General features: G+C 46.9%; 1 protein-coding gene across 1 annotated transcript in view; it reads right to left on the bottom strand.

Annotated features, from left to right (window-relative positions):
- Window positions 1-1658: 1658 nt before the first annotated feature.
- The window catches only part of LOC132399602 (metaxin-1-like), a 32476-nt gene continuing 10512 nt past the window's right edge, over window positions 1659-23622 (bottom strand). Inside the window, exons 2-8 of the mRNA XM_059980132.1 lie at window positions 15615-15684; window positions 14459-14535; window positions 5809-5901; window positions 5521-5706; window positions 4141-4217; window positions 2908-3065; window positions 1659-2690 (exon numbers count right to left, since the gene is read on the bottom strand). Of these exons, the coding sequence (XP_059836115.1) occupies window positions 2473-2690; window positions 2908-3065; window positions 4141-4217; window positions 5521-5706; window positions 5809-5901; window positions 14459-14535; window positions 15615-15684 (879 nt within the window). The 3' untranslated portion in view covers window positions 1659-2472. The remainder of the gene's footprint in view (window positions 2691-2907; window positions 3066-4140; window positions 4218-5520; window positions 5707-5808; window positions 5902-14458; window positions 14536-15614; window positions 15685-23622) is intronic.

The raw sequence follows: 23622 nt of genomic DNA, 5'->3' as shown, positions 1-23622 counted from the left end.
CCGCCGTCCCCGTGTGTCTCCCCACGGACACCGAGTTCCTCCGGCGTCCCCGTGTGTCTCCCCACAGACACCGAGTTCCTCCGGCGTCCCCGTGTGTCTCCCCACAGACATCGAGTTCCTCCGCGTCCCCGTGTGTCTCCCACAGACACCGAGTTCCTCCGGCGTCCCCGTGTGTCTCCCCACAGACACCGAGTTCCTCCGGCGTCCCCGTGTGTCTCCCACAGACACCGAGTTCCTCCGGCGTCCCCGTGTGTCTCCCACAGACACCGAGTTCCTCCGGCGTCCCCGTGTGTCTCCCCACAGACACCGAGTTCCTCCGGCGTCCCCGTGTGTCTCCCACAGACACCGAGTTCCTCCGGCATCCCCGTGTGTCTCCCACAGACACCGAGTTCCTCCGGCGTCCCCGTGTGTCTCCCACAGACACCAAGTTCCTCCGGCGTCCCCGTGTGTCTCCCACAGACACCGAGTTCCTCCGGCGTCCCCGTGTGTCTCCCACAGACACCGAGTTCCTCCGGCGTCCCCGTGTGTCTCCCACAGACACCGAGTTCCTCCGGCGTCCCCGTGTGTCTCCCACAGACACCGAGTTCCTCCGGCGTCCCCGTGTCTCCCACAGACACCGAGTTCCTCCGGCGTCCCCGCGTGTCTCCCCACAGACACCGAGTTCCTCCGGCGTTCCTGCGTGTCTCCCCACAGACACCGAGTTCCTCCGGCGTCCCCGTGTGTCTCCGCACAGACACCGAGTTCCTCCGGCGTCCCCGTGTGTCTCCCACAGACACCGAGTTCCTCCGGCGTCCCCGTGTCTCCCACAGACACCGAGTTCCTCCGGCGTCCCCGTGTGTCTCCCCACAGACACCGAGTTCCTCCGGCGTCCCCGTGTGTCTCCCCACAGACACCAAGTTCCTACGTCATCCCCGTGTGTCTCCCACAGTCACCGAGTTCCTCCGGCGTCCCTGTGTGTCTCCCCACAGACACCAAGTTCCTACGTCGTCCCCGTGTCTCCCCCCACAAGACACTGCCTGGCCCGCTGAGTGAAATTCTCCGGCATCCTGTGTCTGTCCCCACAGAGACGCTGCCTGATCCGCTGGATTCCTCTGGTATCCTATGTTTTTTGCGTCTGTCTGTCTCCTCTAGTACAGACAGCTGAGCCGCGTGCTGGAGGCAGTTGACCAAGAGCTAGTACTGATGGGTGGGCCAAAGGGCCTGTTCGCATGCCGTGCGATTCTGAGCTCTGATGGTGGGTCAGCGGGACACGTGTTGGCTCAACAGAGCTGCGGTTTATGACTGGCGGGTGCTGAGCTTCCCAGCCTGGAGCCCGTACAGTCGCATTATTTCCTGCTGCTACAACAACTGTGGCAGCGCAGTAACACGGTAATCACTCCGCAGCACCATGGGTTCAATTCCTGCTGCTGTCCGGAAGGAGTTTCACATTCTCCCTTCGCTTCCCCACCTCTTTCCAAGGAGGGAGGTTAGGGTCAGTGAGTTGTGGGCATGCTACACTGACTGCCCAGCCCAATCCTCACTGATGTGATTTGAATTGAATTGAAGCAAGGGACGGATTTCACTATGTGCTTCCATGTGACAAATACAGTTCATCTTTAAGTTTAGGAGAAAAGGAAGAAACTGGGACACAATGACCACCACAGGACCCAGAGTCAATGTCGGCTCAGTAAACAGTAGGTGTTTTAATTCCCATCACTCCAAATACATTGTCCACACTCTGCAACGTCCCTGTACATTCGCTGCCTGCCGACTCCCTCCTCGCCCTCGTGTAAATGCGTCGTTCTGTGCTGGCGGCCTCCGACCAGCAGCAGGGTGTGTAGGCACCGCAGATACGTCTACCCTGGCCCACGTACGAGGCTCGGGGGCTGAGTGGTACTGGGATAACTCTCCCTTAGCAACCCGATTCAGCTAAACCTGTAGCATTTCCCCCCTGCTGGGGGGGCCGCAGGGTTGAACATCATCATCACCTGCCCCAAATGCCCTCACCCATCCAGGATACCACACCGGTACACCGGCTGCATGCAGGAGGATTTGAGCTCAGTCAGTCCATGTGACTCTGCAAACTGTTGACAGTCTAAACGCTTTATGGGGGGGTGGTGACGGCAGGGGTAGGTTTCTCTTTACACGGAGTAGTGGGTGCATGGGGCGGTGGGCGAGGCAGATACATTAGGGGCATTTAGGAGACTTAAGCACGTGAATGATAGAACAATGGTGGCCCATGTGGGCGGGAAGGGTTAGATTGATTGTGGAGTAGTTATAAATTCGGTACAACATCGTGGGCCAACGGTCCTGTTCTATGAACTGTGGCAGAAGAATTTAAGACCCTGAGCTTACCAAATGATTGAACCTCCAAATAATATTGTATCCCGTAAATATACCGACAATCGGAGTTTGAGCCGGACCACTGGCATTATGCCCAGGACAGTGTAGGCAGTGACAGGGCATCCTTCTCACCACCTGCCCGTAGCCACCTCACTCCCCCTCCTCCTCGTCCTCCAGGGGAGGCTGCTGCCTGAGCGCGTTCTGGGGAGACACCCGCTGGATGGAGAGGATCCCACTGAGGAAGGCATATCCCAGCATGGCCGAGAGCCCCACTAGCACCGACAGGATCTGGTTGCGCCTCTTGTGGGGGTCTTCGTCGGAGTCTGCCGGGCTATTCCGGGACGTCTTCCTGAAGCTGTTCTGGGGGTCTGAAAGCAGGAGATGAAAATGAAAAGGTAGACCAAGGTGGCCTCAGCAGGGTGCGCAGCAACAACAGAGAGGGGGGAGGGGAGAGAGGGGAAAGGGGAGGGGGGATAGAGGGAAGGGGGAGAGAGGGAGGGAGGGGAGAGAGGGGAAATGGGAGGGGGAGGGGAAGAGAGGGAATGGGAGGGGAGAGAGGGGTGGGGGAGAGACAGAGAGGGGTACCTGAGCCGTCGTCAGGGAAGTAGAGGCCAAGGATGGAGGTGCAAAGGGAGCAGAGGTTGTCCAGTGAGTGCAGGTGCTGTTGCAACTTGCCGTTGGGGAGTTTTGCCTTCAGTAGGGGTGCCAAATGGCCAAACACTATTGCGTCCAAGGAGCTGGGGCTGAAATGAAATGGTGGCACATCAGAAGAAATGTCGACAGAACAAAATTGAAAGTTGGAACTACTCAGGCTACATCTCTGGGGAGGAAAACAGATTTTGCTGTGTTGGCGCTGGAAGTGTAACCCCCAGCACGTCCTCAGACGGCATTGGTCACTGCGCTGGTGATTACCGATTAGCGTTCGATTCCCTCTGCAAGAAGCTTTACATTCTCCCTGTAACCACAATCCAAGGACATACAGGTTAGGGTTAGTGAGCTAGTGTCAGAGCTCCTCAAACTGTGTTGGTTGTTGACACAAACACCACATTTCACTGACTGATTCGAAGTTCTGGTGACAAATAAAGGTAACCTTTCCATCTTTTGATATCGGGAGGAGCAGATGGCATTGGATTATCAAGGCTGGGGGGGGTGGAATGGGGATAATGTGGATGGATTGAAAGATTTGTGTGCACTAAGAAATGGGAGGGTAAGTGCAATCTGAATCTGTGAATGTGCCCCTGAAAATAATTCAACCCCAGCAAGCTCCCCTTTGTCACCACTCCTTCAAACGGGACAGGATGTTTCCGAACCCTGTCCAGTCTGGATTTCTGTTCCCAATGTTCCCATGAAGCGGGTAGAGTAACGAAATTTAAAAGCTATGTGGATAGGAACAGTTAAGAGGGACAGGCTCCGATGGGCATCCTGGGCAGCGTGGATCACTTGCAGATTTCCTGGGCTCTGAGCTTGAAGCTGCATCCGGTCTCACAATTGGTGAAATGGCTCGAGCAGTCCTCTCTCAACTTGGGATGCTGCAGGCAGCGGGATTCCATCCAGAACCCAGCCTGGGTACTGACAGTTCCATCTATGTTTAGGAAAACTCAGTGCTTTTTCAAATATTTCACTTGGCACCGGTCAGAGGGGAAGAATTATGTCTTGCTGGCATTTAAATTTCTCGATTACTTTCAAAGCTCCGTCTGTGCACAATTGGGACATGAGGCTTATGGTGTTTGACAGATACAAGCCCCTGCCTGTGCTGGCACCCAGGGGGGATAGAACGCTGCTGCTGCCAGCACGTAGGGAGGAGATTAAACCACTTACGAATCGCCGAAGAAGAACTTGCTGGAGCCCAGTCGCTGGGACAGGAGCGTCAGACACTCACGGGCATCCTTGTAGATCTGAAAACAGAAAGCAGTGCAAGGGTCCATCATTGCCATCTGCCTCTGGACCACTTACCCACACCTCCCTGGCCCATCCTGGGGTGTCCTATGCCTCGAGCCACTCCTGCACTTCACCCGTTTCTGCAGCCTGGGATGAGGGTGGAGGAGGAAGAGACACAAACGGTGGTGTCACTGAGGTTATGGGGTGGGGGGGGATGCGATACAGTCGACAGGGGAAGGGGGGAGAGATCTAAGTGAGCAGGGAAGCACACTGCAGTTGTGTTTCAAGACACAGGGGCAGAACGAGGCCTTTCGGCCCATAAAGTCTGATACACTATTCCATCATGTTTTATTTATTATCCCTCTCAACCCCATTCTACTGCCTTCTCCCCGTAACCTTTGATGTCCTGACTAATCAAGAGCCTATCAACCTCTGCATTAAATACACGCAATGACTCGGCCTCCACAGGCAATGAATTCCACACGTCTATTCCAAATGGACATCCCTCTATTCTGCATTTGTGCCCTCTGGTCCTAGATTCCTATCATAGAAAACACCCTCTCCACACCCACTCTATCTCGGCCTTTCCAGAGTCAGTAGGTTGAATGAGATCCCTCCTCATTCTTCTAAACTTCAGCAAATACGGACACAGAGCTGTCAAACACTCCTCATACACCAACGCTTCCATTCCTGGAACAATTCTCGTGAGCTTCCTCTGGGACAGCACATCCTCTTAGATGAGGAGCCCAGAACTGCTCCGTGTGGTCAGTCTCAGCACTACATCCTGACTTTTATATTCTAGTCCTCTGCAAATGAGTGCTAACGTTGCATATGTCTTCCTCACTATTGACTCAACCTGCCAGCTAACCTTTAGAGAATCTTGCACAAGGACTCCCAAGTCCCTTTGTACCTCCAATTTCTGAATTTTCCCTCTCCATTTAGAAAAATAGTTCACACCTTGTTCCTTCTACCAAACTGCATGACCATACACCTCCCTACACTATTTAACCTGCCACTTTTTTGCCCATTCTCCTAATCTGTCCAAGTCCTTCTTGCCCCTCCATCTATCTTAGTATCATTCTCAAACTTGGCCACAAAGCCATCACCAGCGACACTGTGTGGGACACAATTGTCAGTCTCCGGCATTACTGGAGGGTATTGCAGTCATCATCAAGGTGGAAAACTCTATAGCTGTATACTGTTGAGGTTGACAAAGGTGTTAATCGGCTTCCCTTCTGAAACTTCCTGACTTTTGCCAGGGCAGCAGCTAGTAAAGGATGGTATCAAACTCTAACCCCATCGGTCGGCGTCACTACCCACCTCAGCCTCAGCCTCAGCCTCCTCGCTCTCCGGCCAGCAGCCCCCTCTGATGAGACGGAGACGTTCCAGACTGCGGGTGTGCATACGGTTTGGGAGGAAGAAATTGAGTGGGAACGGGATGGCCTCTCCATACCAGGGCCGCGTGAACGACACGTAGTTCTTCGAGTCCACCCAAAATGTGTAGATCTGGCCAGCAGTGGCGGGGAAGAGAAATGGAAGAAGGAGGGGTTAAACCTGGCCAGAGAGCCATCGCAGAGAGCACGGGCAGAGGCTCGCCACAGAACTCACCAGTGCCGGAAGTAACTTCTCCTCGATGAGGGAGCTGAAAGCCATCGTGTCGGCACCTTGCGTTGCCGACAGCCCATAGTCTACGTTATACTTCTACAGGGAAAGAAAGTCTGATCACTAAACATCTCCATTACAGAAATAGGCCCTTTGGCCCATACTAAACAGTCAATCTGCCTAGTCCCCTTGACCTGCACCCGGACCATAGCCCTCATAAACCTTCCATCCACGTACCTCTTCAAATTTCTCTTAGATGCCGAAATCAAACATGTATGCATCACTTGCATTGGCAGCTTGTTCCACACTCACTACCTTCTGAGTGAAGAGGTTCCATTAAATATTTCACCTTTCACCCTGAGCCCATGACCTCTAGCTGAGGTCTCACCCAACCTTAGTGGGAAAAGCCTGCTTACATTTACTCTTTTTATACCCCCTATAGTTTTGTATACCTCTATCAGATCTCCCTTTAATTTGTTATGTTCCAGGGAATAAAGTCCTAACCTATTCAAACTTTCCCTGTAACTCAGGTCCTCAAATGCTGGCAACACCCTTGTATTTTTTCTCTGCACTCTTCCAATCTTATTTACATCTTTCCTGTAGGTCATTGACCAAAACAGGACACCAAACTCCAAATTATACCTCACCAACATCTTACACATTTCAACGTAACATCAAACTCCTGTACTCACTACTTTGATTTATGCAGGCAGTGTGCCAAAAGCTTTCTTTACAACCCTATCTACGATCAATGCCACTTTCAAGGAATCATGGATCAATATTCACAGATCCTCCTGCTCTACAACACTTGTCAGTATAGAGAGGTAGTTACACACAGGAGACTGGCGACAGTCAGGAAGAAGGAAGGGATTAATCCGTCAGTGCAGAGTACACTGTAGCCATCCCCTTCAACTTTGGATACTGTTTGGGGGGGGGGGGGGGAATGAACTAGCAGAGGAAAGTCACAGTGGTCACTGAGTCTTGCTCTGACTTGGAAGGGAAGGGGGAGAAAAGGTGAGATATGGTGATGGAGGACTAATACCCTAGTGGGAAGGTTTACTAGTGCTGCATAGTGGGGGTGAGCTGCATAGTGGGGGTGAGGGGGGTGTATGTGCCACAACGAGGTTGTGGAGACAGATGTTAAAGTCTGGAACCGGAGGTTGAACATGATGTGACTGATGTCCTGAGCTGTGTATATTTCAATGCAAAAATTATCTTAGGAAAGGCAGATGAGTTGAGGCGGTGGATTTACATATGGAATTATGATATTGTAGCCATTAGTGAGACCTGGTTGCAGGAGAGGCAGGACTGGCAGATCATATTCCAGGTTTCCTGTTGTGTTTTTTTTTTTACACACACAACAGAGCAGGAGGGATTAAATGGGGAGGGGTGGAAGTCACTACAGACTGGAGAACTTGTCTAGTGAGGTTTTATGGATGGAATTGAGGAATAAGAGGGGTATGACCACGTTATTATAGACCACCCACCCACCCCCCCAACAGTCTGCGGGATTTAGAGGAACTAATTTGTCTCAGGTAGCAGACACACAAGGTTGTTATAGTAGGTGATTTTAGCTTTCCATTGTAAAAGGACTAGGTGGGATAGTTTGTCAAATGTGTTCAGGAGAGTTTCCCTAATCGGTACATAGAGATCCCAACAAGAGAGTGTGCAATGCTTGTTTGGCTATTAGGGAATGAGACAGGGCAGTTTGCATCCAGTCATCATAATGCCATTAGATTCAAAGTAAAAATGGAAAAAGATGGGTCTGGTCCAGAGACTGACATTCCAAATTAGAGAAAGGCCAAATTTGATGGTATTATAACAGATCTGGCAAGTGTGGAATGGGACAGGCTGTTTTCCGGCAAAGGTGTACTTGGAGGCCTTCAAAAGTGAAATTTTGAGAGTACAAAGCTTGTATGTGCCTGTCAGAGTAAAACGTGAAGATAACAGGTGTAGGAAACCTTGGTTTTCAAGAGATATTGAAGCCCTGGTTAAGTAAAAGTAAGGTGCATAGTGGGTATAGGCAGTTAGGAGAAATGAGTTGAGTACGGAGTATAAGAAATGCACGGAATCAGGAGCATGAGGTTGCCCGAGCAGACAAGGTCACGGTGAATCCAAACGGATTCTACAGATACATTATGTTAAGAATAAAAGGATTGCAAGAGTCAATATTAGTCCTCTGGAAGAGCAAAATGGTAATCCATGTGTGGGGTCAAAAGAGATGGGGGAGATCGTCAATGGATGTTTTGCATCTGTATTGACTGGGGAGACAGACACAGAGTCTATCGATGTGAGGCAAAGCAGCCGAGATCACAGACCCTATACAAATTACAGAGGAGGTGGTGTTCGTTGTCTTGAGGCAAATTAGGTGGATAAATCTCCAGGGCCTGACCAGGTGCTCCCTCAGACCCTGTAGAGCAGAGATATTTAAATCATCCTTAATGACAGGTGAGCTACCAGAGGAGTGGAGGATAGCTAATGTTGTTCCACTGTTTGAGAAAGCCTCTAAGAATAAACCAGGAAATTATAAATTCTGTCAGGAGAGCCTGACATCAGTAGTGGGAAAGATACTCTAAGGGACCGCATACCCCTCCAGATGATATCGATCACAGTCTCCACTGTGTAGGAGAGTGGTCCAGTTCTGTCCTTAATCTCTCCAAGTGCCCACCTCCGAACTCCCTCGCTGGGATTGCTCGTCCAGGAGGGAAACATCAAACCTCTTTTTTTTGAGCAGTTTATTCTCCTGTACACTCCTGCTGAGACTGGGTTTGAGATGGAAGCCTGAGTGCGAGAGACGACGCAGGATTGTGTAGCTGGTGAGGTTTTGTTTGTGGAGTGTGCCTCATTGGGAGGAAATGGACAGGTTTGTTAGAGCTGTTAGCGAGGGTTTAAACTAATTGGCAGGTGCATGGAAACTGGAGTGAAGGGACTCAGAGTAGGACAGATGGTAAAAAAGCAAAGACAGCATGCGGTCAGACTGTCAGGATAGGCAGGCAGATGATCGGCCAAAACTGCAGCCAGCAGGGTGAGTATCAGTGCATTAGGGATGCAGAATCAAAAAGGGTAGCAAATACAGCACTCAAAGTGTTATATGTCAATGCATGGAGTATAAGAAATAAGGTCGATGATCTTGTTACACTATTACAGATTGTCAGGTATGTTGTGGCCATCGCTGAAGGACGGTTGTAGTTGGGAACTGAATGTCCAAGGTTACATGTTGTATCAGAAAGATAGGAAGGTGGGGAGGGGGTGGGGTTGCGACTCTGCTGGTAAAGAATGTTATCAAATCAGTAGAAAGATGTGACAAAGGATCGAAGATCCCTGTGGGTTGAGTTGAGAAACTACAAGGGTAAAGGGACCCTGTTGGCAGTTATATACAGGCTGGCAGACGGACCACAGAATACAACAGGAAATAGAAATGGCAATGTTGTGATAGTCATGGGAGATTTCAACATGCAGGTCGATTGGGAAAATCAGGTTGGTAATGGATCTCAAGACATTGAGTTTGTTGAATGCCTACAAGATGGTTTTTCAGAGCAGTTTGTCATTGAGCCTACTAGGGGATCAGCTGTACTGGACTGGGTGTTATGTAATGAACTGGAGGCGATTAGGGAGCTTAAGGTAAAAGAACCCTTAGGAACCAATGATATCAATATGATTGAGTTCATCTTGAAATATGATGGGAAAAAGTGAAGTTAGACATAGCAATATTTCAGTGGAGTAAGGGAAATTACAGTGGTATGAGAGAAGAGTTGGCCAAAGTAAATTGGAAGGAGCTGCTGGCAGGGATGACAGCAGAGCAGCAATAGTGCAAGTTTCTGGAAAAAATGAGGTTGGTGCAGGATAGATGTATTCCAAAAACAAAGAAATACCCAAATGGCAAAATGGTACAACCATGACTGACAAGGGAAGTCAAAGCTAATGTAAAAGCAAAAGAGAAGGTATACAAGCAAACTCAATGGACCAAATGGCCCAATTCTCCTCTTATACATCAAAGCAAAAATTAGCAGGAAGATAGAGGATTATAGTACAGGCTTTTTCAAGTATGTAAAAAATAAAAGAGAAGTGAGTGGATATAAGACCAGTAGAAAATGAAGCCGGAGAAATAATAACGGGGGACAAGGAATTGGCAGATGAACTAAATGAGTATTTTGCATCAGTCTTCACTATGGAAGACACTAGCAGTGTGCCAGCTGTTGAAGGGTGTGAGGGAAAGAAATGAGTATAATTATTATTACAAGGGAGATGGTGCTCAAAAAGCTGGAAGACATAAGGGTACAGAAGACTCTCGGACCAGATGAACTGCACCCTAGGTTTCTGAAAGATGCAACAGTAGAGATTGTGGGGGCATTAGTAATGATCTTGCAAAAATCACTGGAATTTGGCATGGTACTGTGCTCTGGAAAATTGCAAACGTCACTCCACTCTTTAAGAAAGGAGGAATGCAGCAGGAAGTCAATTATAGACCAGTTAGCCTGATCTCAGTGGTTGGGAAGATGTTGGAATCAATTGTTAAGGATGAGGTTATGGAGTACTTGGTGATACAGGATAAGATCGGATAAAGTCAGCATGGTTTCCTTCAGGGAAGATCTTGCCTGATGAACCTGTTGGAATTCTTTGAGATTACACGTAGGATAGATAGAGGATGCAGTGGGTGTTGTATATTTGGACTTTCAGAAGGCCTTTAACAAGATGCGACACGAGGCTGCTTAACAAGTTAAGAGCCCATGGTGTTACAGGAAAGCTACTGGCATGGTTAGAGCACTGGATGATTGGTAGGAGGCAGCAAGTGAGAATTAAAGGATCCTTTTCTGATTGGCTGCCAGTGTCTAGTGGTGTTCCACTGGGGCCAGTGTTGTGACCGCTTCTTTTTATGCTGTATATCAATGATTCAGATGATGGAATAGATGGCTTTGTTGCCATGTTTAAGGATGATACGAAGATTAGTGGAGGGGCAGGTAGTGTTGAGGGAACAGATAGACTGCAGAAGGACATAGACAGATTAGGAGAATGGGCAAGAGAGTGGCAAATGAAATACAAAGTTAGAAAATACATGGTCATGAACTTTGGTAGTAGGAATAAATGTGAAGGTTATTTGCTAAAAGGGGAGAAAATCCACAAATCGGAGGTGCAAAGGGATTTGGGAGTTATCCTTGTGCAGAAAACCCTAAAGGTTAACTTGCCGTTAACTTGTGGTGATGAAGGCCAATGTAATGTTAGCATTCATTTCAAGAGGTCTAGAATACAACAGCAGGGATGTAATGCTGAGGCTTTATAAGGCACCGGTGAGGCCTCACCCTGAGTGTTGTGAAAAGATGTGCTGGCAATTGAGAGGGTTCAGAGGAGGTTCACAAGGCTGATTCCGGCAATGATGAACGTTTGATAGCTCTGGGTCTGTACTCACTGGGATTTAGAAGGATGAGGGGGTGGGTCTCATTTCGAATGTTGAAAGACCTAACCAGAGTAGGTGTAGAAAGGATGTTTTCCATAGTGGGGGAGTCGAGGACAAGAGGGCACAGCCTCACGATAGAGGGATGTCCATTTAAAACTGAGATGCAGAGACATTTCTTTAGACTAAGAGTGGTGAATTTGTTACCATAGGTAGCTGTGGAGGCCAGGTCATTGGGTGTAGTTAAGGCAGAGCTTGATAGATTCTTGATTGGATATGGTATCAGAGGTTAGGAGGAGAAGGCCGGGAGTGGGGCTGAGGAGGGGAACAAAGAATTAACCATTGAATGGCAGAGCAGACTCGATTAGACAAATGGCCTAACTCTGCTCCTACATCTTATGGTCTTCATCCATTCAAAATACATCATCCAGTTATCTGTTGTGAAATCAAACTTGTCTATCTTTCTGATACAGCCAACCAATTCTGCTTTTTGTAATTTATTGTATCACCTGGTACTCCCTGTTTATGAAGCCATTAATTTTGCCCATTTTCTGCCTTTTATTTTTAAACTTCAACGCCCCCCCCCCCCCCCGAAGAAAAATATATGCTGCACTTCAACAGGTAGGTAGTTGTCTTGGTTCGTTTTAAAACTTATTCTTCACCACTGTTAAGTTTTGTAACTCCAGAAACAAATCAAAAGAAAAACACAGGAGGGGGAATAACGTGTCTATTTTGCTTCTCTTTTTGTGTGGTGCACACATGACGTAGTGGTGAATGGTCTTGGCCCAAAACATTGACTGTTTACTCTTTTCCAATGGATGCTGCCTGACCTGCTGAGTTCCTCCAGCATTTTGTGAAAGTTGCTTCGGATTTCCAGCCGACTTCCTCGTGTTTGTATTTATACTATTACACAAATATAACACTACACTCACCCCTTACCTTCTGAGCTCGTCTCAGTGGCACAGACATGGCCACTGACATAGGTGGGTCATATTTCAAACCACACACACACACAGCAATATCCAAAGGGGAAACACCTCTGTGCTGTCCTTTTCCTCTTCCTAATGGTCACCCAGCTAACTGTGTCCTGCAACCTAGGTGTGACTGCTTTCTCGTGACTCCTGTCTACCAGCCCCTTAGTCTCCCAAAAGATCCGGAGTTCATCCAGCTCCAGTTCTCGAATCACAGCTGAAGACACTTCTCACAGTTGTGGTCATCAGGGACCATGGTCTCCCTGCCTCCTCACATCCTGCAAGAGGACATCACTTCTCTGACTGCTAACCCACTCTCAACCTGTGCAATAAGAAAGAGAAAGAACATATCAAAACGTCACCATTGCCTCTGGTCCATCCATCCATTTCTTCTCACTGAAGCCTCAACTCCTCAATCTTTATAATGTGCCACTAAAACAATGTCCGCTCCACTTGAACCTTGACTTCTCTCTATAGGCTGCTGCCAATTAGCTAATTAACCAATCAATTTTCAACTAACAATTTGCAATTGTCACTCTTTAGGTTCCTCCTAGCTGAAACTGAACAGGAAGTCCCGAGATTCACCTCTTAAAATCCCCACTCTCACTTGAAGCGCCAGCCCCTCCTGAAATGGTCCACACCTCTCCGTTCCCTAGACATTCACATGCTCATCTAGGAGCCTCTTGAACACCTCTATTGTATTTGCCTTCACCAACACCCTGGCAACACTTTCCAGGTACCCACCACCCTGTGTAAAAACCTGCCCCACACATTACCTCTGAACAACCCCCCCCCCCCCGGTTTAAATGCCTGCCCACTCACATCAACCCTGGGTGAAAGATACCAGCTGTCTGCTCCATCTACGCCTCTCAATCTTATAAACCTCTATCAGCCTCCAGTGCTCCAGAAGGAAGAACCCACCACAAGTTATTCCAGTACCACAGGCAGTCCCACTCCAGGGTGAACAGGCCATTCAGTCCATCCAGTTGAATGGCTAATACGAGCAGGCATAAGTTTAAGCTGATTAGAGGAAAGAGTGCGGGGGGGTGGGGGATGTCAGGTAGCGTTTTTAAAAAACATGAAGTGGTGAGTGCATGGAACGTGCTGCCAAGGATGGTGATAAAAGGCAAATGCTTTAAAGACATTTAAAAAACTTTGGTAGACACATGGATGATAGAAAAGCTAAGGGCTATGTAAGAATGAAGGGTTAGATTGATCTCAGAGTAGGTTAAGAGACCAATGCGACATCGTGGGCCAATGGGCCTATACTATGCTGTACCGTTGTATATTCACAGACACTGGCCTCCCCCAGCATCCAGGACACTGTCAAAAGGCATTGCCTCAAAAAGGCGACTTCCAGCATTAAGGACCCTCATCACCCAGGATGTGCCCTCTTCTCAAGGAGGAGGGACAGGAGCCTGAAGACACACACTCAACGGTTCAGGAACAGCTGCTGCAAAACAACAAATTTCACAACATATGCCAGTGATATTAAACCTGATTCTGATTCTATGTTCTGAGATCCCACCATCCTAGTAGATTTCTGAGTTACAATTATTCTAGTATACATAAAGACTTTTTTATAAACAGAGATTTGGTACTGTGCAAAAGTCTTAGTTACATACAACATATAGTTGGGGTGCCCAGCACAGTACCGTATTTATCAACTTGGAGCAGACAGTGAGGAATTGGGAACGGTGAAGGTGGAGTGCCACCGGAAGGGTGTAGAACAGGTGGCAGAGGAATGCCAGAGATAGAGGTACAGACACACTCAGGCAAGGTCATTTGGTTTCAAACAATTGGTTTATTGATCATTACAGAATGTCTCTCTGGTGCTTTTGGTTCCCTCCCCTCTCCCTCACCCTTTTCCCACCCATGATTCCCTTCTCCCTGCCCCTTCCCACTCTCAGTCCACAATAGAGACCCATATCAGAATCAGGTTTATCACTCACACGTCCTTAAATGTTGTGAAAGTCTCTGCGTCCACCAATCCCCAATTGCAATGACACTCAGTGTGAAAAAACTTCAAGGGATTTTCTCCAAACTTATCCTGAACCTACACTATCCAGTTTTAGATGCCTTTAATGGGGAGGAAGGTTACTACCACCTCCCCTACATATAACCCAGGGAATATCTCAATTAACTCCAGTCTTATGTGAAGGACAAGGCTGACTTCAGGGTGAATCTATTTTCCTCAGTGAACTGATCGGAGGTAAATCGGAATGATCTAAGGGATGGGTAAACTGCTCCATGGCTTTGGAAGGAGCCCCATTCAGAAAATAAGCCAAGGGTCTACCTGTTTCCTGAGGTACGCAAGGATCTGCAGAGGCTGGGACAGCACATCATTCTCGGTCTTTAAGGCCGGTAAAACCCCTGCGACAAAGCAGAAGAAACAAGTTCAACTGTATGCATAACTTTCCCCTCCCCAGCACCTAAATAACTAAATCAGAAATACAGGACTTTAAGACACAAAAAATTTGTTTTAATTGTCATGTAAATTGAAACATGCAGCAAAATGTATCCTTTGTGTCAACGACCAACACAGTTTGAGGGCAACTCTGTGCTGGGGGCAGCCCATGAGTGTCGTCTCACCTCCAGCACCAACAGAGCATGCTCACTAACCCTAACCTGTACATCTTTGGAATATGGGAGGAAAGCGGAGGTCCCGGATGAAATCACCTCAGACATGGGGAGAATGAGCAAACTCATTACGGACCGCGGTAGGAATTAAACCCGTGTTGCTGGCGCTGTAAGGTGATGCACTAACCACTATGTTGTGCCATCAACAGACAAGTACAAGGTATAACGTTTCATGGGAGTTTCAACATCATTGAGCATTCAACCACAGGCCTCAGAGCCAAGGGAATCACAGATCCCAGTGCGTGAAGAGTTAGTTACCAGAATAAGTGGCACAGACCGGCGTGGTGGTGTTCCAGGGACACAAAACTACAGATACCAGAATTTGGAATGACACACGATCTGCTAAATTAAGGGCTCTGCACACAAACAGTGATGGGAATGTACCGCTCCCTCAGAATCACATTTATTATTAGTGAGATGTCATGAATTTGATTTTTTGTGACAATACATCAAAATAATTATCAAAGGCAGGAGTTAAAACCTCGACCAAAGGCAGTTGGTCAAGCCATGACCAACCTCTCACAGCAGATCTGAGTGCCGCTGGGCGATAGTCATTACGACAACTCAGCCCGCTCTTTTTGGGCACTGGTATGATTGATGCCCTTTTGAAGCAGGGAACATCCGAAGCAGAAATGAGAGACTGATGATGTCCTCACCAAATTTTCTCCCCATTAAAGGCAGAGAGAGGGAGGGAGAGGGCTCAACAGGAAACATGAGGCCGAGAGGTAGGTTTACATGGCTCGGACACAGACAGCATGATATGAGTGGAGAAAGAGGAGGGTGGGGGAGACAAGTTCAAAGTGTGACCTTACCCAAGGGACTCCTCCAGGGATTACTCAGCTTGTGTACTCTCACGGGGGCTCCGGAAAATCGGGCATAAGCCTGAGGAGAGACAATTGGGTTAATAAAATGTGAGGATGCACAGACCACTCAGCAAGGTTGTATTTCAGGAAACAATTATAATCAATGTTCCCGACAGCAAGAGGTGGAATGAGAAAGCTCATTCTACATTGGTCCATTGACCATTCCTGCTACACAGAATCAAATTCTCTGTGCCCTGTCCTGTTATACACTCCCAGGCTAGAGACGGCACGAGTTGACACACAGAGTGAAGCTCCCTCCACACCGTCCCATCACACATTCCCGGGGTCAGACACAGAGTGAAACTCCCTCCACACCGTCCCATCACACACTCCCGGGGTCAGACACAGAGTGAAACTCTCTCCACACCGTCCCATCACACACTCCCGGGGTCAGACGCAGAGTGAAACTCCCTCTACACCGTCCCATCACACACTCCCGGGGTCAGACACAGAGTGAAACTCCCTCCACACCGTCCCATCACACACTCCCGGGGTCAAACACAGAGTGAAGCTCCCTCCACACTGTCCCATCACACACTCCCAGGGTCAGACACAGAGTGAAACTCCCTCCACACCGTCCCATCACACACTCCCGGGGTCAGACACAGAGTGAAACTCCCTCCACACCGTCCCATCACACACTCCCGGGGTCAGACACAGAGTGAAACTCCCTCCACACCGTCCCATCACATAGAGTGGCTGCAAGAGGAACTGGTAGAGAGAACAGAAGCAGAGGCGGAGCAGGTTGTCTGAAAGGTGAGAAGGAATGGGTAGATCAAACTGAATACCTCTGACAGGGTTCAACAGATGCAGAGCTGATGTAAGAAGCTGGAAGGTGATAGGTGGAAGAAATAAAGGGCTGAAGGGGGAGGAAAGTGGACCATAGAAGAAAGAGAAGGAGGAAGGGGATCCAGAGGAAGGTGAAGGACAGATGAGGAGAAGGGATGAAGAGGGAAACCAGAATGGGAATGGTAAAAGAGAGACGAGGAAGGGAGAGAAACTACCAGAAGTTGGAGAAATCGATGATCATACTAACAGGTTGAAGGCAACTCCAACCCAAATATGGCATCATTGTGGCAGTAAAGGAGTAGGAATGATAATGATTTGACAATAATAAACCAATATCAATAACCCAATCCTTACCATGGAACACTACAGATCACCTCTTACCATGGACTTATCTCTGATAGCAGTTTGTTTTTCATACTAATGTCATCTTGTTTTCTGCACTATCCTGCATAATCTGTGTAATTTATGTTCAATATGTTGTTTGTACCCACATGCCTGTGTTGCTGCTGCAAGCACCTTTTCCATTGTCCCGGTACCTCACTGTACGCATGCACAGGACAATAAACTCCACTTGCACCAAGTGAATTACAGAAGCAATCAGAGCTGTTAGAACCAGTTTCAACAGTCTTGCTTAGGGAGACAGCACACCAAGTGGTAACACACATAAATGTGCTGAAGAACACCAGGTCAGGCAGCATCTATGGAAATGAATCAATAGTAATGGGCTACAATTTACAACACACCTGAAAAGGTGAATGTTACGATAGTCATGGGGAACTTCAATATTCAGGTAGACTGGGAAAATCAGGTTGGTGCTGGATCCCAAGAGAGAGAATTTGTAGAATGCCTACAAGACAGCTTTTTAGAACAGCTTGAGGTTGAGCCCACTAGGGGATCAGTTATTCTATACTGAATGTTGTGCAATGAAACAGATTTGATGAGGGAGCTTAAAGCAAAGGAACCCTGAGGAGAAAGTGACAATATGATAGAATTCACCCTGCAGTTTGAGGGAATAGATACAATCAGATGTATCAAGGATGAGAGAGGAGCTGGCCAAAGTTGATTGGAAGGGGCCACTAGCAGGGATGATGGCAGAGCAGCGATGGCTGGAGTTTCTGGGAGCAATTTGGAAGGCACAGAATGGTAGTTGTATTCTAAAGGCTGGATGATACAACCATAGCTGACAAGGGAACTCAAAGCCAACAGAAAAGCAAAAGAGAGGGCATATAATAGACCAAAAATTAGATGGAAGTTAGAGGTTTGGGAAACTTTTAAAAGAATAGAAGGCAACTAAACAAGCCATTGGGGGGGGGGGTAATGAAATATGAAGGTAAGAAATATCAACGAGGAAGCAAAAAGATTTTTTCAGATATATAAAGAGTAAAAGAAAGGCAAGAGCAGATATTGCACCAGTAGAAAATGATGCTGGAGAGAGAGTAAAGAGGGGGGTAGTATTTTGCATCAGTCTTCACCATGGAAGACACCGCCAATATGCTGGAAGTTCTAGAGTGTCAGGGCAGAAGTGAGTGCAGTAACAAGGGAAAAAGTCCTTGGGAACCTGTAAGGTCTGTAGGTAGCTACCTGGACCAGATAGCCTACATCACAGAGTTTGGAATTAGGTGGCTGAAGAGATTGTGGAGGTATTAGTAATGGTCTTTCAATAATCACCAGATTCTGGGATGGCTCTGGAGGAATCGGAAATTGCAAAATTGAAAATTTTACTCCAGCCTTTCAAGTAGATAGGGAAGGAGAAGAAAGAATATTATAGGGCAGTTAGCCTGACCTCAGTGGTTGGGAAGATGTAGTCAATTGTTAACAATGAAGTTTTGGAGTACTTGGAGGCACGTGATAAAATAAGTCAAGGTCAGCATGGTTTCCTTGAGGGAAAATCTTGCCAGATGTTGGCCTGAATGAATCAAGGACAGTGGAAATCTTTGTTCCCCCATTTTGTGAAGTTTAAACTGATTCCTGCTCTGGGATAATCCAATCAGAGTAATTGAATGTGAACACAAGGAGTTGCAGGTAATGACCTAAAACCATTCTCTGACGAGTAGCTATTTATTATGCAAAACGCCAGACCTACCAGAGAAGCAATTGTTAGACTCAGTGTCTGGGTTATCTAGTTTAACTAGTTTGGACCAGTCAGCATTGAAAGACACAAATACACAAGGCTCGGGGGGGGGGGGGGGGGGGGCAGAACCATGAAACAATGTTGGTTGTGGCCCTGGACTTGAACCAGCAAGAAGGTGTCCTTGAGCCAATGGGTTGGAGATCCATCAGTTCAATCGATGAGGAGCACTATCAGAGACAGGAGCTCCAAACACGTAGGGGTATTAATTCCTGCAACCAGAGATCAACCATCGCAGATGAAGAGGGCTCCACAGACACATGGAGGTCAGGACCATGAGGAACGCCTGGCTAGTGAGGACTCCCTTCCTGGGTAACACCCTTTATCTTCTTTGTCTGTTGATGGAGGGACAGGGATCTAGTGGGGTGTGTACACAGGTAGTTAGTGAACCCAACTGCTTTTTAGTTGAGATAATAAAGGCTACTTGTCGGCAAGTACAGATTCTCTCTGTGCCTCACTGATCATTTTTACAAGGGGTAGATGCTTGTAACACTGACAAATCTGTTGGAACTGTTTGAGGAAATAACAAGCAGCATAAAGGAGAATTGGGGAATGTTGTGTACTTGCATTTTTAGAAGATTTGACACGGTACTACACACGAGGTTGCTTAACAAATTAAGAACCTAAGGTATTACAGGAAGGATTCTAGCATGGATGGAGGATTGGCTGATTGGCAGGAGGCAAAGAGTGGGAATAAAGGTAGCTTTTTTTGGTTGGCTGCTGGTGACTAGTGGTGTTCCACAGGGGTCTGCGTTAGAATCGCTTCTTATGTTATCTGTCAATGATTTGGATGATGGGGCTGATGGCTTTGTGGCCAAGTTTGCAGGTGATACAAAGATAGGTGGAGGGGCAGGTAGTGTTGAGCAGGCAGGAAGGCTGCAGGAGGGCTTAGACAGATTGGGAGAATGGACAAAGAGGTGGCAGACTGAATAGTGTCAGGGCAAATGCAATGTTAGCATTCATTTCAAGAGAACTAGGATATAAACACAAGGATGTAATACTGATGTTTTATAAGGCACTGGTGAGGCCTCACTTGGAGTATTGTGAGCAGATCTGGGCCCCTTATTTAAGAAAGACTATGCTGATATTGGAGAGGGTTCAGAGGAAGTTCACGAGAATGATTCTGGGAATAAAAAGCGTATTGTATGAGCAGTGATTGATGGCTCTGAGACTTTACCCACTGGAATTTAGAAAAATGAGGAAGGATCTCATTGAAGCCTATTGAATGTAGATAGAGTGGACGTGGAAAATAGATTTCCTATAGTGGGGGAGTGTAGGACCAGAGAGTGCAACCTCAGAATAGAGGGCCATCCAGTTAGAATGGAGATGAGGAGGAATTTCTTTAGCCAGAGGGTGGTGAATCTGTGGAATTTGTTGCCACAGACATCTGTGGAGGACAAGTCATTGGGTATATTTAGGGCGGAGTATGATGGGTTCAGAGTAAATTTATTATCGGAGTACAACATTTTAACATAATCAACCCTGAGATTCATTTTTTTTCAGGCATACTCAATAAATCCATACTAGAATAATAACCATATTATAATCAATGAAAGACTGCACCAACCTGGGCGTTTAATCAGTGTGCAGAAGAGAAGAAACTGTGCAATAGAAAAAGAAATTAATAATAATAAATAAATAAGTTATTGATAGTCAGGGTGTGAAAGGGGAGAAGGCAGGAGAATGGGGTTGAAAGGGATATGGATTAGCCATGATGAAACAGCAGAGTAGATTTGATGGGCTGAATAGCCTTGTTCTGCTCCTACAACTTACGATCAACATTTTGGGCTGAGACCCTTCATCAGGACTGTAAAGGAAAGGGGAAGAAACCAGAATGGGGGAGGGGAAGAAGGACAAGCTAGAAGGTGAAGCCAGGTGGGCCTGAGAGGGGAGGCAGAAATGAAGAAAGAAGCTGGGAGGTGACAGGTAAAGGGCCGGAGAAGAATAATTCTGAGAGGAGAGGAGAGTGGACATGGGACAATGAGGAGGAGGAGGGGCACCAGGGGAGGCAATAGACAGCTGAGAAGAGGTAAGAGGCCAGAGAGTGGAACAGAAGAAGAGGGAAACAGAGGGGGAAAATTTTACCGGAAGAGGAAATCAGTATTCATGCCATCAGGTTGGAGGCTACCTAGACAGAATACGAGGTTGCTCCTCCAACCTGAGTGTGGAGGAGAGACAATTAATAAAGAGGCTTGTCTGGAATCAGTCCTTCCGCCTCATCAGGACAGTTGCCAGTCCTGTTAGCCGCAGGACCCGACCCTTCATGAGCCTGACTCGAGCACGGTACAGCAGCTTCTCTGTTGCAGTTCCTGTAAAAGCAGCAGGCAGACGAGCCAGCACCAAGGAATGATGTAATGGAATCAGTGAGACAGGCAGCTGGAGCCCAAAGCCCTTCAGGCATGAGACGTGGAAAATATCACTGGGAACCGCACACCATTCATCCTGTTTGTCCACAGGGTTGCCAAAGCAGCTTCATTTCGTGATAGGAAACTGCTTCAGCTGCCCAGAGACGCATCAGGCAAAGACACATCAATTCACAGAATTCTTACTCATCAACCAAAAGGGAGATCACACGCTTGGATCTGCCTCTACTCACTCCCAGCTATCTGTTCGTCAATCTCCAAACCCACTACTTCTCAACAGCATCTAAATCAATTAGTTTCTAACTTGTCATGTATAATGCTCCCAGATCCCTAGATTAGACCCCAGTCTGTAAATCACTCTCAGGGATCTGATATTCTATATAGAAATCCCTCTCCCTCCAGAGCACTGGATTACCTATAGCCCAGCCTGCAACTCACTCCCAGGGATCTGTTATTCTGTATATAAACCTCTGGATTAGCTCTCAACCCGTAACTCACTCCCAGGGACCTGTTATTCTGTATACAAATCCCTGGATTAGATCCCAACCTGTAACCCAGGGATCTGTTATTCTCTATACAAACCCCTGGATTAGATCCCAACCCGTAACTCACTCCCAGGGATCTGTTATTCTGTATACAAATCCCTGGATAAGATCCCAGCCTGTAACTCACTCCTAGGGATCTGTTATTCTGTATATAAACCTCTGGATTAGATCTCAACCCGTAACTCACTCCCAGGGATCTGTTATTCTGTATACAAACCCCTGGATTAGATCCCAACCCGTAACTCACTCCCAGGGATCTGTTATTCTGTATACAAATCCCTGGATAAGATCCCAACCAGTAACTCACTCCCAGGGATCTGTTATTCTCTATACAAACCCATGGATTAGATCCCAACCCGTAACTCACTCCCAGGGATCTGTTATTCTGTATACAACCCCCTGGATTAGATCCCAACTGGTAACTCACTCCCAGGGATCTGTTATTCTGTATACAAACCCCTGGATTAGATCCCAACCCGTAACTCACTCCCAGGGATCTGTTATTCTGTATACAAATCCCTGGATAAGATCCCAACCAGTAACTCACTCCCAGGGATCTGTTATTCTGTATACAACCCCCTGGATAAGATCCCAGCCTCTGATTCATCCTCTGCCTCCCCTTACACCACCTCTCAATCACCACGTTGTTGTGTGAAGGCACATCCTAATGGGCTACCTGCTCAGAAGGCCAACTTGTGATACCAATAACTCCACCAACATTCATCTTCCATCCTCAGTTAGCCTCGAGCAAGGACTCTGTTAAGTGTCAAGCGGAGTTTGCAGCTACATATTAGCCCAGCTGGGCAAGAATGAAGGACTTCCCTCACCAAATGATTCAAAAGAACTAAGTGGGTTTTTAAAGCCAACTGACAGATGAAAATTTATATTAAAAAACACAAATGCAGTTACTGTAAAACCCCAAAATGCAATAAAATGTCATCAGGTCAGGCAGCATCTGTCGAAACAGAAACAGTCAATGTTTCCAGTCTGGGTCTGCTCTAGATTTTCAATGGTTCTGATATTAACTGTTCAAAACAAACATAAAGACTTGTTTAAACTGTGTGAATTGTAATTGCTGCCAGAAGTGTGATTTGAACCACACACTCAATATGCTGCAGGAACTCAGCAGGTCAGCCAGCATCAATGGAAATGAATAAACAGTTGATATTTCAGGCCAAGACCCTTCATCGAGACTGGAAAGGAAGGGGGAAAATGCCAGAATGAGAACTTGAAGTTGTGTCTTTGGACCAGAAATCTTGTTGCAAATAGAGTTTTTTTAAAAAGAACATTAATGTGGGATTATGTAAAGTGGGTGACTGTTGGTCAGTGTGGACTTAGACCCATTTACATAGAACGTAGAACATTACAACACAATACAGGCTCTTCAGCCCACAATGTTATACTGACCCTTTAACCTAGTCCAAGATCAATCTAACCCTCCTCTCCTATCCCTTCATTAATGTCCACAAGAAAGAGTATCTCAAAATAGTATGTGGTGACATATATGTACTATGACAGGGATGACCAACCTATGGCTCATGCACCAAAAGTGGCGCACTGGATGATTAGAGGTGCCGCATTGCACCCCAGTGATATTAAATAAAAAAGAAAGCCTACTCATGCAAAAAGTATTAACCAAAAACCAATTTGTAGAAAAAAAATCTGTAACAGGAATTCTGTAGCTTAGAGAAGCTAGAGAAAGGTTTTCCTGAGAACAAATCTAAAACTGAGCAATTTTTTTTAGTGATTTTATTATTTTGTGCACACCTTTTGGTGAATGTTATCTTCTTTCACATTAATCTGTTTTCAAGTTTTAAAAAATGTTCAATGAGGCAAACTAGGAAAGAAGGACTTTTGTTCTGCAGTCGTTCCATAACTGTTCAATACACGTTTGATACTTGTTTGATCCTGCGCACCAGCGGTGCATCGCAGGTTTTTGCCAGTCAGTTCACAATTGACACTCGTGCACTAATGAGTTGTGCTTTTGTGAACATTTTCAATTTTGTACTTCTTCAAAAATTAATCCTTGTTTTACATTCAGTTACCCATCACAGTGCAAAAGAAAATGAACAAAAGGAAAAAAAATTCCAATTTATTCACAATGTGACTGCAGTGTTCATTCTAGTGAACAA

The sequence above is a fragment of the Hypanus sabinus genome, chromosome 9 (assembly GCF_030144855.1).
Source record: "Hypanus sabinus isolate sHypSab1 chromosome 9, sHypSab1.hap1, whole genome shotgun sequence".
Classification (NCBI taxonomy): Eukaryota; Metazoa; Chordata; class Chondrichthyes; order Myliobatiformes; family Dasyatidae; genus Hypanus; species Hypanus sabinus.
Note: the sequence above shows the minus strand (reverse complement) of the source record. Positions and strands in the feature narration are given on the sequence as shown.